This window comes from Vespa velutina, chromosome 3 (genome assembly GCF_912470025.1).
Source record: "Vespa velutina chromosome 3, iVesVel2.1, whole genome shotgun sequence".
In the NCBI taxonomy this organism is placed as follows: domain Eukaryota; kingdom Metazoa; phylum Arthropoda; class Insecta; order Hymenoptera; family Vespidae; genus Vespa; species Vespa velutina.
Window position 1 is genome coordinate 4138169 of NC_062190.1, and position 15089 is coordinate 4153257.

The 15089-nt window shown below is 32.9% G+C and overlaps 1 protein-coding gene across 1 annotated transcript; it reads left to right on the top strand.

The window, feature by feature from the left end:
- Nucleotides 1-8187: 8187 nt before the first annotated feature.
- LOC124947591 (potassium/sodium hyperpolarization-activated cyclic nucleotide-gated channel 1-like) lies at nt 8188-9868 on the top strand. Its single transcript, XM_047489963.1, has 3 exons — nt 8188-8309; nt 8421-8585; nt 8677-9868. The coding sequence occupies exons 1-3, from the start codon at nt 8188-8190 to the stop codon at nt 9866-9868; spliced, it is 1479 nt and encodes a 492-aa protein (XP_047345919.1).
- Nucleotides 9869-15089: the final 5221 nt, after the last annotated feature.

Genomic DNA, 15089 nt, shown 5'->3' on the forward strand with positions numbered 1-15089 from the left:
TAAAATCCAAAAATCAACACGTACCAATACGTCTTATGTATAATAAAAATTGTACATAAATTAATTTCATAAATAGAATATCAATTAAAAACAAAGAATCTCATATTATCAGATATTTAATATTAACAATTTTCAAAAGGATAATACTTATTATTTATATTTTCGAATATTTTTATTTTCGAATTTGATATAAGGAATATCAAACAATATACTTGAACTATCCTTTTACCGATGACGAGCAAATCGAAGCACAAATTCGTTTTTATCGTTCCGCTTTTCGACGAAAACTGTCTGTACTCTATCTCTCTTTCTCTACCTTTCATCCATCTATCGAATCCATCTTCGTTACATCGTTGGTAGAAACGATACGGTCGATATAATCGACGAGTTTTCTTCAAGCGACGAGTCTTCGTCTTTTACACTGAGAGAAATACTCTTCGTAGAAAATGTAATAAGAAAGAAGAAAGAGAGAAAGAAATATAGAAAGAAAGATAGAGAAAAATGAAGAGGAGAGTTACGTCGGGTGGTACGAAGCGATATCACGTATGTTTGGCGTCTTCTTTCCAGAGAAAGAAAGAGAGAGAGTAAGGGAGGGGGAGGGAGGGAGGGAGGGAGAGAGAGAGAGAGAGAAGGAAGAGGGAGAAACGTACGATTTTGCTTGGCTGGTCAGACGTAAGAACGAACATCTCGCTTTTATTTCTGTCGTAGCTCCTAACGAGATATTGATACAGCAACGATACCAACCATAACTTTTCAAGACAGCCATCTCACACGTTCTTACCTCTATATATATATGTACATATGGTATCTATGTACATATACATATACATATGTCGTGTGGTAACGAATAAAATTGATGCATTTTCAACTCTATCTAATAGTTTTTTTTTCTTTTCTTTTCTTTTCTTTTCTTTTTTTTCTTCATAAATATCATAAATGTATTTTCATTATATTCTATTTCATAAGCGATCCTGATATAAAATAAATACAAATTTTCGTATAATATTAGGATTTTTTTATCCACGTAATTTACTCATTATAGATAATTTCATAAATAAAAGCGATTATTAAATATTACTATAAATTATTTGTTCTTGTTAAAAAAATATGGATATATTTAATACGTTGACGTTGGTATGTACTACTGATGGCTCAAATGAAATAAACTCATCGGACAATGTTCACCACCGGTTACTCATTGCAATATAATTTTATATATCGGTTTTGCTGTAAAAAATTTTTTTTATTTTTAATAATTATATATAAATTTTTTATTTAATAATTATATATAAATTAAAAACTAATTTGTCTTTTTAATATTTAATTATAGTTATAATCTACAATAAATAAAGTAAGATGATTTATTACCGTTCATATAGTTTTTTTAAAACAATTCAAACATAATGGTAGCTGATCTTTACAAAGAATCATTCGATGCAGTAAAATACAAATTACAGCGTCAATGTGTTAAAAAGAAAATCTGATGAAAGAAAAAGAGAGAGAGAGAGAGATCAAACGGTGATCCTTAGATCACTATATGCCATTTCAATCCGCCAACATACATATATACATACATATACACATACAAATACACACTAAATATAGAATAGTCTATAGCAGCTGTATGTCGTTAGACCGAGGATGGGCTACGGTAAATCCACCTTAGTATGTGCAGAGACTTGCGAAGGTAGCCCGAATAACCACCCTTCTTGTTCTCGAGCATCGTCCATAACATCGTTCCAGAGTTTCAGGACACTGGCGGACGACTTGAAAATTTATTACCAGGATATAAGGAGAAGAAAAAGACACAAAAAGGGAACGTATAACGAAGGACGGAGAAAGTTACGGATAAGTCGACATCTCAGCGATATACTAGCCTTGAAAACCGCGACCCTAACTCCCTAAGGACGAATAAAAATGGACGACTTTAAATTGTCCGTACCGTTTAGCAAATAGATTCTTTAAAAGATGTGTACACTTTTCACGAAAATCTTACGACGATTCGGAAACAATCGAAAATCTATGCTGAATATTTTAATAATAAATTATTTAAAGATTGGATTTTTATAATGTAAAAGGAAGAAATAAAAAGTTGAGAATATAAACGATTAATAAATGATCGGTATAAAATCGAGAAACTCAGCATACTGTAACGAATGTGTAATTTTATGTTAAAATATAAATTACTGTGTATTGCTTTTTAATAAGAATATTTGTATGTTTCATGTTAATTAAATGGTTCAGATAAATCATACAGTATTGCCTCGAGTGAATCGACAAAATCGGACAACTGTATATTGAGTACTAAAAACTAAATATTTTATTCATGTTACCAATATTTGTTTCGATTCAGATTTAAAGAATTTATTACGAATCAGATTTCAAGGGATTATAAAATATAGATTTAGTATTCAAATTAGAAAATATTTTTATAAAAATGTACGAACCATGAGGCAAAACAAAAATAAACACGTAACATTCATTATAAGTTATGTTATGTATTCTGTAATCTTTACTTTGATATTTCACTAAACGTATAAACCATATCAACCCAAAGGTGCAAGAAGTAACGAGAACGTTTTAGAAACTCGGCGCTTGTTACGCAGTTTAAAATACTTACTCGTGAGATAAGATCCGAAATTTAAAGCGTCAAAAGGCAAGCGTGGCTTTGGGAGCGCTAATTTGCTTAGCATTTGCTTATATGTAGAATACAAAATGTAAAAGAGTCTAAATACGATAAGCTAAGTGTAAAATTTTTAAAGGAACATAATGTTTATCATTTTTCATATTCTATTGCTAATAATTGTAAATGATAAATAATAATTAACTATAATTGCAAAATATTATTAATAAAAGTTTTGTCGACATTAATTTGAATTAATTATTATAGATATTTAAAAATATATAAATCGAAAGTATTAATATAACAATAAATAAATTCGATTAAGTATATGATTTTTAAATATTTGCAAATACTCGTCCGCAATATCGAATAAAATTGAAAGATATAAAGTGCTGCCCTCCAAAGAGTCAGAAACTACCAATTAAAAGAATGTATTTACCGACGTTAAAAATTTCAACATGTTATATATTTATTTCTATGATTATTGACATATTCAAATTATGATATTTCCTTTTTAAGGATAAAGTTTAATTTCCTATTCCATTGACAATTAAGATAAAGTTTTGATTTTTTATCTTATATAATATTGAGTCGATAAAATAGATATCTGAATGCTTATGGAAGATAAAGCGGATGAACTCCGATGATAAAAGTTTATGATAAAACAGGAAGAAATTATCCATTGACAAAGCTATTCTAAATGATATTCATAGCTGGATATTAATAATCATATCATGATAAGGTGAATAAAGGCTTACAATTGATATTCTATGAAAGCAGTTCGTTTATCTGATTCATTAATAAATTGTGCTTCCAAAGACACGTTGAAGTACAAATGATTACGAATTTTTAAAAATAAATGTTTGAAATTCACTAAATCTACAACTTCTACAGCAACACTAATAATTAAATGATAATAACATTGCAATAAATTTTTCATTATCAATATTTCTTCCAAACAATTCTAACTTATCAAATTGATAATATTTTCAGTAGGAAGTAAATTATCGAGTTTAAAACGATGAAATCATCATTTTACATTTTGTATATAAAATAATTATTTAAATTCGCTTAAATATCAATATTTCATACCATCGCATAGAAGCCAACAAGTCTTTCAATTTTTTGACAATTATAACAATTTAATTCTAATTATTTCTATTAAAGCTGTTCACTATCCCTGATTTTATAATGATTTACACCATCAATGAGAACAAGCATAATTCTTGACCGATTTTGATGAAAAGGATCTTATTTTAAAGATGAAGCTTTAATCTAGGATATATCTTTTTTGAATTTTTGAAAAAGCTTTATTTTCTTCAAAAACGTCGTATTAAAAAATAATATTTTTCAATAATAATTTATGCACCAATAAAAAGCTTTTTTAAAATTTTGAAAAATATATATCGTAGAAAAAATCTTCGTCTTTAAAACGAGATATTGTTCATTAAAATCAGTAAAGAATTATACCTTTTCTTATTATTAACGTAAATGCTGTTTTCGACATTTTTCGCGTAGAAAGTTCTGTACTGTGGCGCCTCTCGAAATTTGCGGCAAAAGAGAGGAAGCTCATAACCTTCTATTACATTACTATTCTATGTCACATTAGAATGGGGCATGTTTGTCTTGAAGTAGCGTTTATCTGTTTGTTGTGTACATAAATAATAGATGCTCAGATTTCCTGTATCATTCCAAATGCAAAGAAATGCGTTTCACGATATTCGCACGGAGAATCTACGGTAACTTACTTAGTTATTCTTTGAACAGATAATTCTAAAAAAAAAAAGAAATAAAAATAAAGAAATAAAGAAATTTGTGTACTATGTCACAAAGATTGTTATGCCTTAAGAAACTTAAAATAATTTTAATACAAAATTCCAATATTGTAAAATTTTAATCTCCGGGGAAATTAAAATAATCACAGTTGACTTTATGTAATATAAATATTCGGTCTTTTAATTAACTTTCACGATTACCGAGTTAGTTTTCTTTTGAATTCCAACGTGTAAACATAAAAACTCTCTTTTCTTAAACCGTATAAATTAATGCTTTCGATAATTTTTCAATGATTTAAACAATCTTTAATGTACACGATGTACAATAAACTAATATTTAAACAATAATACATTCGCTTAAAAAGATTAAAAAAACGGAAACGCGGAAAAAAGTTATAATAATTTAAATTTCTTTTGAATTAAACTTAAATGTTGAACTGGCCTTTGTTGATTAAGTCAAAAAAACAAACTTTTGATCGACTTTGATTATTACTAGATCAATCTTTCTTTGGATTCCAATGAGTAATCATCGAAGCTCTCTCGAATGTCTTTTCTGCAAGTAGCAATAAAAACTTAAAGTAAGTATATTTTTATATCATATATTTCTTGAATAATTTATAATAGTTTCTTATTATAATAATGATACTAATTATTTTATTTATTTTTTTCTGTTTGAGAACTTCATTGCAATCGTGTGCATAGCAATGAAGTAATCGAATATTTGCATCGCTAAAATAAAAATATCGCGAAGTAGAAGCAATGTTTGTTCGTTCGCGTGTTGCGATTTAAATAACAAGTGAACTTGTATCAATAGCTTGCAATGCAATCATTAGAGTCAGTATTGGTTTGCAAAGTTTTTTGCTTTTTTAACAATCGCACAGAATGTATTTATAAAAGACAATAGATTTTCACGAATTAACTTCAGTGATTGTTTGTTAAAAAATAATTATCATAAATTAGAGACAGTGCATCATTGAAGAGGATGTCGACTTACCTCATTTTTAATCATCCCCAATTTCGATCTAAATCGCAGATGAGTGTTTTAGAGTCATCGCAGATTGCTTTAAAAAAGTAAGTGAATTTCTTATATTCCTAAATAATAAGTGAATTTTTAAATCCCTCCGATCATTCGATCATGTCAAGGACTAAAGATCCGAATCGACAAGAATGATTGGTTGTAATTAATTAGTAGAAGAGCATTAAGGGATGAGTAAATTTCTTCGAAAATTTATTCGAAGATTTGTAAATAGTTTCTTGATTTTTTGTTTTATTTATTAGATCAGGATAGGGTGTTCTTGTTCAAATCTGTATTATAATTATTTGAAATTTGAAATATTTTAATATATTATCAAAAATTTTTCTCGCGTGGAAATAATAAAGAATCGATATTAATGAATTTTAATAATGAATGACCAAAGTGATATGGATAGTTTCTGAATTACAAGCGGATTTGTATGATTATTTTTCTAACGAATAGAATAATCACTTATAAGAAGGAACCCCCAAGGATTTTTCATTGATATTTTTAAATAAAAATTAATTAAATATTTAATCAATTTTGTTGATAAAAGAAAAATCTCGATAGAGTCTTTACTTTTAAATGAAAGATATCGAATAGAATTATGGTGTGATCCATGGATTGAGTTCATGAGCATTTATGCGGGCTGCTGTTTCAGTATCATGTAGAGCTCTCAGGTGAAAACTTTGAGAAAGATTTTTTGATGAGGACTCTCAGATGAGGAAAAATCGAGCTCGATTTTGATTGGATAGAGCCCGATATTCAATATGTCCGAATAATATTCAATATCTACCTCTTGTTCTACGTTTGATCGTTGTCATGTGCACGTACATTCGGTCATTCTTTTCTTTTCTTTCTCAGGTTCTCTTTTCTATCTTATATTTCTTCTCTTTCTCTTCTTCTTTTCCAGAAATCATCGAGGGATGATAGATTCATCTATGATCAGATGAGTCTGATGTATCGGATGAGTCTGACGTCGAATGGCTCAGTTCATTATCGATTTTTACGCGAGAATACGGGAAGGATAAGTAGAATACTCGCACGTGTGTCGGTGGCCACAGGCGTGAGTATTCGCCAGCACGATTACAAGTCCTATATGAGACTTCGCTTTATTTGCTCGAAAATTTGATTAGATTATCTCGAGAACGCGAATTTTAGAGCAATTACCGTTTTTCTAACATTCGCGTGGTTATCCGAGCGCAACTTCAAATGGACTTCGTTGTATTGTTCGAGATTCGGGGTATACGAATAGTTCTACTTAATACGAGAATATATGTAGCTGCTGAAGTTGTGACGATCCTATTATTTGTAAGCGGGGACTGACCTTCCGTCAAATAGCGTTGAAAGTCAAAATTCTCAGTTAGCTCATGTCACTTCGGATTTCAACGTATAGTCACCGTTATTTTAATACTTACGTAAATATTTTAGATTAAATTCGATAAATAAAAGTGACTTTAGAGTAGAGTCATTGTTAGCCTGTGGGTCTCCACATGCAGTAACTTCACATAATAAGACTTATCGGTAATACTTGCGATATTAAAATCTGATTATAAATCACTCAACGCAAGCAGTACGAATGGTTACATATTTCGATGTATTTTCAATATCTTTGCAATCTAATTCTGATTAAACACTAAAGTACTAACACTTTACATTGCCAATAATTTTTCTACCTGCAAATATATAAAATATAAATAAATTCAAAGATAATTACTTTAAATTTGCAAATTTATATACTAATTATCATATGTGTTAATTATATTTATTATTTATACTTTTATAATAAAACAAATGCGTATCAATGTCGTATCCAGCACAAATCACTGCAAGACTCACGCTACCATAAAAAAAAAAAAAATGCATATAAGAGAGTGAAAAGTGAATTCACAGCTATTACACGACACCAATTGTTATGTATGCGCGAGAAAGGAATAAACAAACAAGCTTATATACCGAAACGATAATGAAATGGTAGGGACAGCGTTACCCGTTTGTATTTGTAATTTATATCTGTCTTATTAATATCAGTCCATTTATATCACTAAAGTCATGCACACTTTGAATATTAAGTAGTGAACAGTCTTAAATAAAAAAAAAATAGAACATTATTATTATCAACAATAATTTCCCGTAATTGACAAAAAAGAACCCCAATATGACCAACCGAATAGACGATAAAACAAAAATCTTCTATAACCGATTAAAAAAATGGATCTACTACTGCTAACAACACATTCGATAAAAAAAGTCAATTATTGCTTGCCGATGAAATAGAGATCTACTATTACCTACTGATAAGATAGACTTACAATTACCGATTGATTAGTCAATAAAATGATAATCTTCTATAAATGAGTTATTATGGTAGGATTAAAATACTCAATCGGTAATAATAAATCTTATGTTTTTTTATCATCAGTCGGTAAAATAAATTCTTATTTTTTTATTAAATTTGGTGTTTTATAATATTTGATATTATAGGATAAAGGAATAAAGAAACTCAACACATTTAATAAAAAGAGAAAAATTAGAACAATAACAATATTCAAGGCATATGAATTCGAATCGTTTTAATTTCTATCGATTATTTTCTTTTGTTTCTCGCATTATATAATCATCGCTCTGACAACTTAATACATTAGAAAATAAGGATTAATTAATAAAGAAATAAAATGTATTTTAACTATGAAAATACATCTTCGTCACAAAATGTATCGTCCTATCATATAAATCGTCTGCAAAAATTGTTACATAATTGTCGGAATTTCTTCATGATTTCTTTTACAAATCCAAATGCTCAAAGATATTTGCGCAGTCAAACAGCACTATTAAATGAAAAACGTCGACACATTCGAAACTACAAGAACATAATTCATCCATTTAGTAATTTTAGGTAAAAATAATAAATCTTGTTATTTTTAAATTAATTTTAAATAAAGGAAATATAATTGTTTAATGTTCAAATTTTATCAAAGAAACCAATCGTATATAAAATATTTCTCAGATATTACTGGGACATCTTGCTCATCGTGGGAATGACAATTATCCTGTTGATAACACCATATCAAGCGGCATTTAGTATCACTCAAGAGACTCTCGTTCCAACATTCATTAAAAATTCTCTACTCCTTCTCTGTTGCGGAGACATGTTCGTTAATGTATCTACCGGGTGAATACAATTACAATGAATTATATAAAAATGATGAAATAAGTTATCTACAAATGAAATAAATAACAAGAAAATATTTATTTTTGTTTAGGTACTTCGACAAACGTCGATCTATCGTCGAGATGGAACGGAAAAAAATTATAGAACGATACGTAAGACATGGTACATTCTTTACCGATCTTTTTGGCTCTTTTCCAACCGACGTGATATTTGTGAATATGTGGAACGAATGCAAAGTAACTCGAAAAATAGTTTCTTTACTTTGTATCTTTCGATTTTTTTCTCTTAAAGCTTATATCGACAAATTAGCATGTACTAAAAAAATATCAATATCTCATTACCGCCACACTATTATATTCTTTTGGTTGATCATTTTCATTCACTGGCTATCCTGCATTTTCTGGCTAGTACCTATAGTAATCATTTCAATGAAACAACCAGATTATACTAGAACCGATTTTTGGATTCATGATGCTGATCTTTGGGATAAACCTACAGATACACAGTATTTCTTTTCATTACTTCTGACAATAGGAAATTGTTTGAGATCCGGATTCCTTAAAAATAATCGACGAAATGTTTTTGATCTCTACGTAGTAATAATTGCCCAAATAATGGGTACCCTACTTACGTCGTTACTCATAGCAAGATTGATGCAATATATGAAAGGAACTTACTCTTCAAAATTTAAATATCAATGTGCCGTTCGTCAATTGAAACAATACATGAGACACAAACAACTTCCACGTCGAACTCAACGTCGAATAATTAATTATTATGAATTTCGTTTTCTACATCATTACTTTCATGAATCTGATATAATCAATACGTTGTCATTACAATTACGTCAGGAAATTATTATGCTTTCCTGTCAAAAACTCGTAGAAAACGTTAGTTTTTTTGATAATCTTCCATTTGCTCTTTTAAATCATATAGTAACTCTATTGAAATCCGAAATTTTCTTGACGAACGATGTGATCGTACGAGCGAACGAACGAGGTAATTGCATGTATTTTATTGGCAGTGGTACCGTCGCAGTTTATACGATTTCTGGTAAAGAAGTTTGCCATCTTGAGGATGGTGCTTATTTCGGTGAGATTGCTCTCGTAATGACGGACGAACGTAGAGTTGCCAGCGTAGTTGCTGTTGAGATTTGCGAACTTTATCGACTCGATCGTGTCGATTTTACTCGTACGATTCATCGTTACCCTATATTGTGGGATCATATCAAGAAAATTGCTATTGAGAGACATGAAAGAACTATGATTCTTGATACTTACTAATTTGTGTAATTTTCAATATCTATTGTGTTCTTATAATTAATATTTCATACTTTAAATTTACATATGTATGTATATAATTTTAATAATATATCATGAACGTGACCATAATTTCAATTTAAAAATGTAATATGTTTATATATTGTATATATATTCATTTTATGGTATTAATATTATTTTAAAACTCGATACGAAAAATGCTGTTTATATTCTCAATTGATGAAAATTTTAAGTGTTTTGAGCGGAATGAGCAATACTATCCATGATAATTTATAATAATTAAAAATAGCTCAACTACATATTTTTCATTACTGTTTTGATATTACAGATATCTTCTTCTGATTTCCATGATATATATCTTTCAGATAATCTATTCTTATGATTATTATGCAACATGATCTATAACAAGTATACGTAAATATTAAGTCGCTACCGCATATGCGATACGAGTGAACTAATCATAATACAAAATCGTATCTATGACAGAGTCTTGTGTTCGTTTGGTTTTCAACTGCAAAATAATTTAATTTTCACGACACGCGTTAACATCTTTATCATCCTTCCTTTCTTTTTTATATTCTTAAAAATGAATAAACATTTGCGATATCCTATGATAATCTTTTGAAAGATCCCATTGGCGAAATAAATTAAAAATCACAAAGAAAAAGAAAAGATAAAGTTGAAAAGGTTTGTATCATCGACGTAGGTAACTTACAGAGTTCTAATTGCAGTCTCATTATCGAAGTCATCGCGGGGAGTCTCGGTGATGCTGAGGAGATGATGTATCTACCCTTCGGAACCATTAAGGACGTAAAAGTCGGGACCTCGTTTATTTCTTTCGAACGAGAAGCTTCTACACGGAAGCCAATGTGAGTACCAACGTAGTACGTCTTTTCTCGGTGTCAATGTGTACTAAAGAGAAAAATTAAAAAAGAAAGAAAGAAAAAGAGAGAGCCAAATAGCCTTTTCCAACCTTCAAATCCATCATTTTACAGAGACACGAGACGCTTTATATAAACCGTTGGCAATATCATCACCGAGCAGCTTTTCTATATGGTACCATGAGACTCATATTCAGAAGGTAGTAGTAGGTGCTGTGCTGTTAGAGCGATAACCGTGTTCGCCACGCTTTTTAGACTCGCCACGGTCGACGAGGCATAAATACGTAGTACTTGCGCGTCGTCAAGTCTGTTAAAAAGCTCCTCCTTCTTCTCATCGTTCGTCGATACGGTAGGAGTGTTATGTACGTTTAGTATTATAAGTGTTGCGTCCATCGAAAACTCGAACTTATCATTCCCGTCTACCAACAATAATGACGTTAGCAGTAATTAAGGAAGAAGAAGAAGTAGAAGAAGAAGTAGATGAAGAAGAAGAAAAAGAAAAAAAAATAGGAGAGAAGAGCTTAGGATTTGTCCGTTAGACTTGACATTCGCACGTAGAGATCGTAAGTAAGCGATTGGTTGAGAAGGAAATATCAAGCTGGTTGGTCGGTGCGAATGGCGTTGGCGGTGTGCCGTTGAGAGCCGCCCATTCGACGAAACAATGGTTCGCGCGCATCGACGCATGGGCAGAGAGAATGCAGAAAGAGAGAGAGAGAGAGAGAGAGAACGGAGGATGACAATGAAACGGTTAGGAGGGCTGGCCATTGTAATAGGCCGACGCGATGCGCCTGCTTGGTAGCTTCTATCCCTACTCCTATCCCTCTTTTACCATGAATGTGAAGAGAATAAGAGAGAAGAAAAGAGAGAAAGAGAGAACGTATTGTTATTAAAGAGAAAGCAGCCCGGCAACTCTACTCGTCGATTTGGTTCCGAGTGAAACAGAGTTATCGTATCTTTGAAAATGAAGAAATGAGACGAAGATAGGAAATGTATAGAAAGGGAGAGAGAAAGAGAGAGAGAGAGAGAGAGAGAGAGAGAGAGAAATAGTATGAGAGGGTAGAACAGAGCACGTTGTGGCTATAGTTATGTGGCCACACCCCGTCGAGTCAGCCAACGGGCTCTCCGTCGAGCAACGGCAAGCCACCTGACCCCACAATGGGCAGATCCACTTATAAAGTACACGCGCACGATCTATTGTTACACACCATGCGCACTTGAATGCTGTACGGAACACCGAAAGGGGGTTGGAAGAGCCATGTAAAGGGGATCGTTCATAAACACAAAGAAAAAGAAAGAGAGAGAGAGAGAGGGGGAGAGAATATATGTGAGTTTGCGCGCAAGTACGTACCACCGTCAATAGGTGTATAACAAATCGACAAGAAGATAACTTATTCCATGGTCACGCATTCTTCCTGCCTAGATCCGGCTCGTTAACGCGATTAACGGAGCGTGAGTGATACGCCATCGTGATACATCCATCGGAACGCGCATCCTAGAGGGAATACGTCGTCCTGGTAATTCGACTTTTACCTTCCTTTTCAACATTCTTTCTTTGACGAAAGAACGAATTTTCTTTTTGTCATCAAATACTATATACTATATACGAATATTTTTCATTTAAACTTTTTCAACTTTTTCACGTTCTCGAGAATATATCGTTCCTATGACATAACTTGTTTCAATGTTCGAATATTCTTTTCTTCTCTTTTTTCTTCTTTTTTCTGTTTTCTTTTTTTTTTTTTCTTTTTCTTTTTCTTTTCCTTTTAATATACTTCAGTCATCAACCAACCTTATCTTGGGAAAAGATTCAACTGTTTCTAGACGTATAACGGACGTATAATATGAAAAGCAAAAAAAAAAAAAAATGAGATCCTAGAGATTTCTCTTTTTCCATGTCAATGTCTCCTGAACACGAGGAATCTCGGAGTGCATCTTCGCGTTGCTGTTCTTCCGATAGGACGGATACGCGGCACACCTATAGCGACACAAAACCCAGCGACGGCGACCCTAGGCTCTGCTGCCTTCTCCTCGGCAAGAACGGGTCGATACTCAGCAGGCCAGCACCCTCCCTCGGAACCACCACTCGCCCCTCATCTTTCTCTTTCTCTCTCTCTGTTCCCGCGCAACCCCTTCCATACCTCCGCCCACATACCCATCTTCACCCTCCATCGTAGCGTTCTCTCGTTCCTTTTGCCACCTTCCCCCATCTTCGTCCTGTTTCTCCTCCGACAAACCGAGCACATCCACCTTCACTCTTACCAACTCTCTCCTCTTCCACCTACGTTTCCACCACCTCTTACTCTCTTCCATTCTCTTTCTCTTTCTCTTTCTCTTTCTCTCTCTCTCTTTCTCTCTCTCTCTCTCTCTCTCTATCTCTCTATCTCTCTGTCTCTGTCTTTCTCTTACTCTTCTTGATGGCCTCGTCCATAGGTGTATCGGTTGATTGATCGTTTATCGATACGAGAGACCACCCTGCTGAGTTCTACCTTCTCTTTCTCTCTTCCTTCAACTCTCTCTCTCTCTCTCTTTCTTTCTCTCTTTCTCTCTCTCTCTCTCTCTCTCTCTCTCTTTCTCATCCTTTCCAGTTACCTATCCCATAGTACGCGCATTGCACATTTATAAGGACGCTGAACACAAGTCGTGTGTGCCATCTTTCTCTTTTACCTATACGCTTTCTCTCTCTCTCTCTCTCTCTCTCTCTTTCTCTTTTTTTCTTTCTCTTTTTTTCTCTTTTTCTCTCTTCTCTTAAACCTCCGTCATCCTAGCCCTTATTCATCCCTCGAAACTCGAACGGCCGCCACCGCCTGGCCAACGGACCCGTCTGGATTGGTTTTGTGTTGGAAGGACCATGCTCGATTGATGTCGGTGTGTTTGTAAGCGCACCGGGCAACATCAATGTTTCGACTCGGCCGCCGTCCGCCCCCATTATTTCATCCCCGTCGACCTCTACCCTCTCTCCGTTACCTTCTCTCCCTCACCTCTACTACCTCCTCCCACTCTTCTCCCTTATAGAGAGTTTATATACGTATATAAATGTAGAAGGTATATGTACTACTCTCTTTCTCTCTTTCTCTTCAATCACCAGCGCACACACATACACACACACACACACACACACACACACGTTGTCGATCCCAATGCAGAACCGATACTTATTTATACGGGCTTCCGTTTACCATTCACTACATACGTAATTTAACCGGCGACCCTGTGCACTTCTGAAAACGCTCTATCAATTTTTAACGGCAATACGGATTTATCAACGCTTGTAGTCTTTTCTGTATGTTTACGTGTAAATATGCATCTAGATTATATAATATCTTATTCATCTGGCATACTCTTTGTATATAAATGATTAAATTCAAAGTTTATTTTTTATTTTGATCTTTATAACCAAAAGATTATTAAATAATTTCTATCATTCATTAAATTTATTTGATGATATTTTTCAAACGCTTATAAACAATGTCATAGAGCATCAATATTAACGAGCTCGAAATTCTTTGATCAGTTGTACCGGTTCCAAGAGGATGTCGCTAGCACCCGAATGCTGTACTACCCTAATCGAGTGGCTTCCAACCGTGACGTTGCATTACGGTGTTGACTGTCCGTCACACATCCCCGAGCTCGAATGACGACGTTTATAAGGTAGTGTCAACAACGGTGGGTAATGATGTGCGGTCCCTATACTCGCCCACCAGAGGAGTTTAGCAGCGGGTGGTCGGGCACCCGCAACGTATCATCCCGTCACGCTAGATTGAACGTCATTGTCCGAACTAAAGTCGCCGTTTATCGCTCAACGGCCAATGGCATGCGGATGTGGCTATGCATGTAACTGAACGACCTCATATTCTTCCTTGTTCTTGCAAAAAGTTGATATTCCTTTCAAAAATTCAAAAGCGTTGGATATTTATGTAAATTTTAATCAATCGGTATAGTTGATTGATTGAAACAGTTTCATATCAATTATTTTATGTAAGTATATATTACCATTCTTTGTTTTTCTTTTTTTTTTCTTTTTTTTTTTTTTTTTTAATTTAAAAGAGTTTAATTATACCAATTAATTATTTTCATAATTTTATAATCAAATGTACAATAATTATTTATCACAATATTTCTTTCTTTAACTTTTAAAAAAATGTATAACCATTTCGAGAAAGTAAATTTTCAGCGTACGATACATTAAAACAATTCTCACGATTTTCATAAAGAACAATATCATTAGTCTTTACGCACGCGTTACAAAGAGAGTAGATATATAGAAGAGGAGAAGGTTAGTAAAAGCTGACAAGGGTCGCGTGACGCTTGATCTGCATAATTCGAAGTCGCTTCGTCTCTGCAGT

Excerpts from the sequence above, each read along its gene's own strand:
- LOC124947591 (XM_047489963.1), top strand. The coding sequence starts at position 8,188 with ATGATTTCTTTTACAAATCCAAATGCTCAAAGATATTTGCGCAGTCAA. Across the intron at positions 8,310-8,420 it reads CATCCATTTAGTAATTTTAG|ATATTACTGGGACATCTTGC; the intron begins GTAAAAATAATA and ends AATATTTCTCAG. Across the intron at positions 8,586-8,676 it reads TTCGTTAATGTATCTACCGG|GTACTTCGACAAACGTCGAT; the intron begins GTGAATACAATT and ends ATTTTTGTTTAG.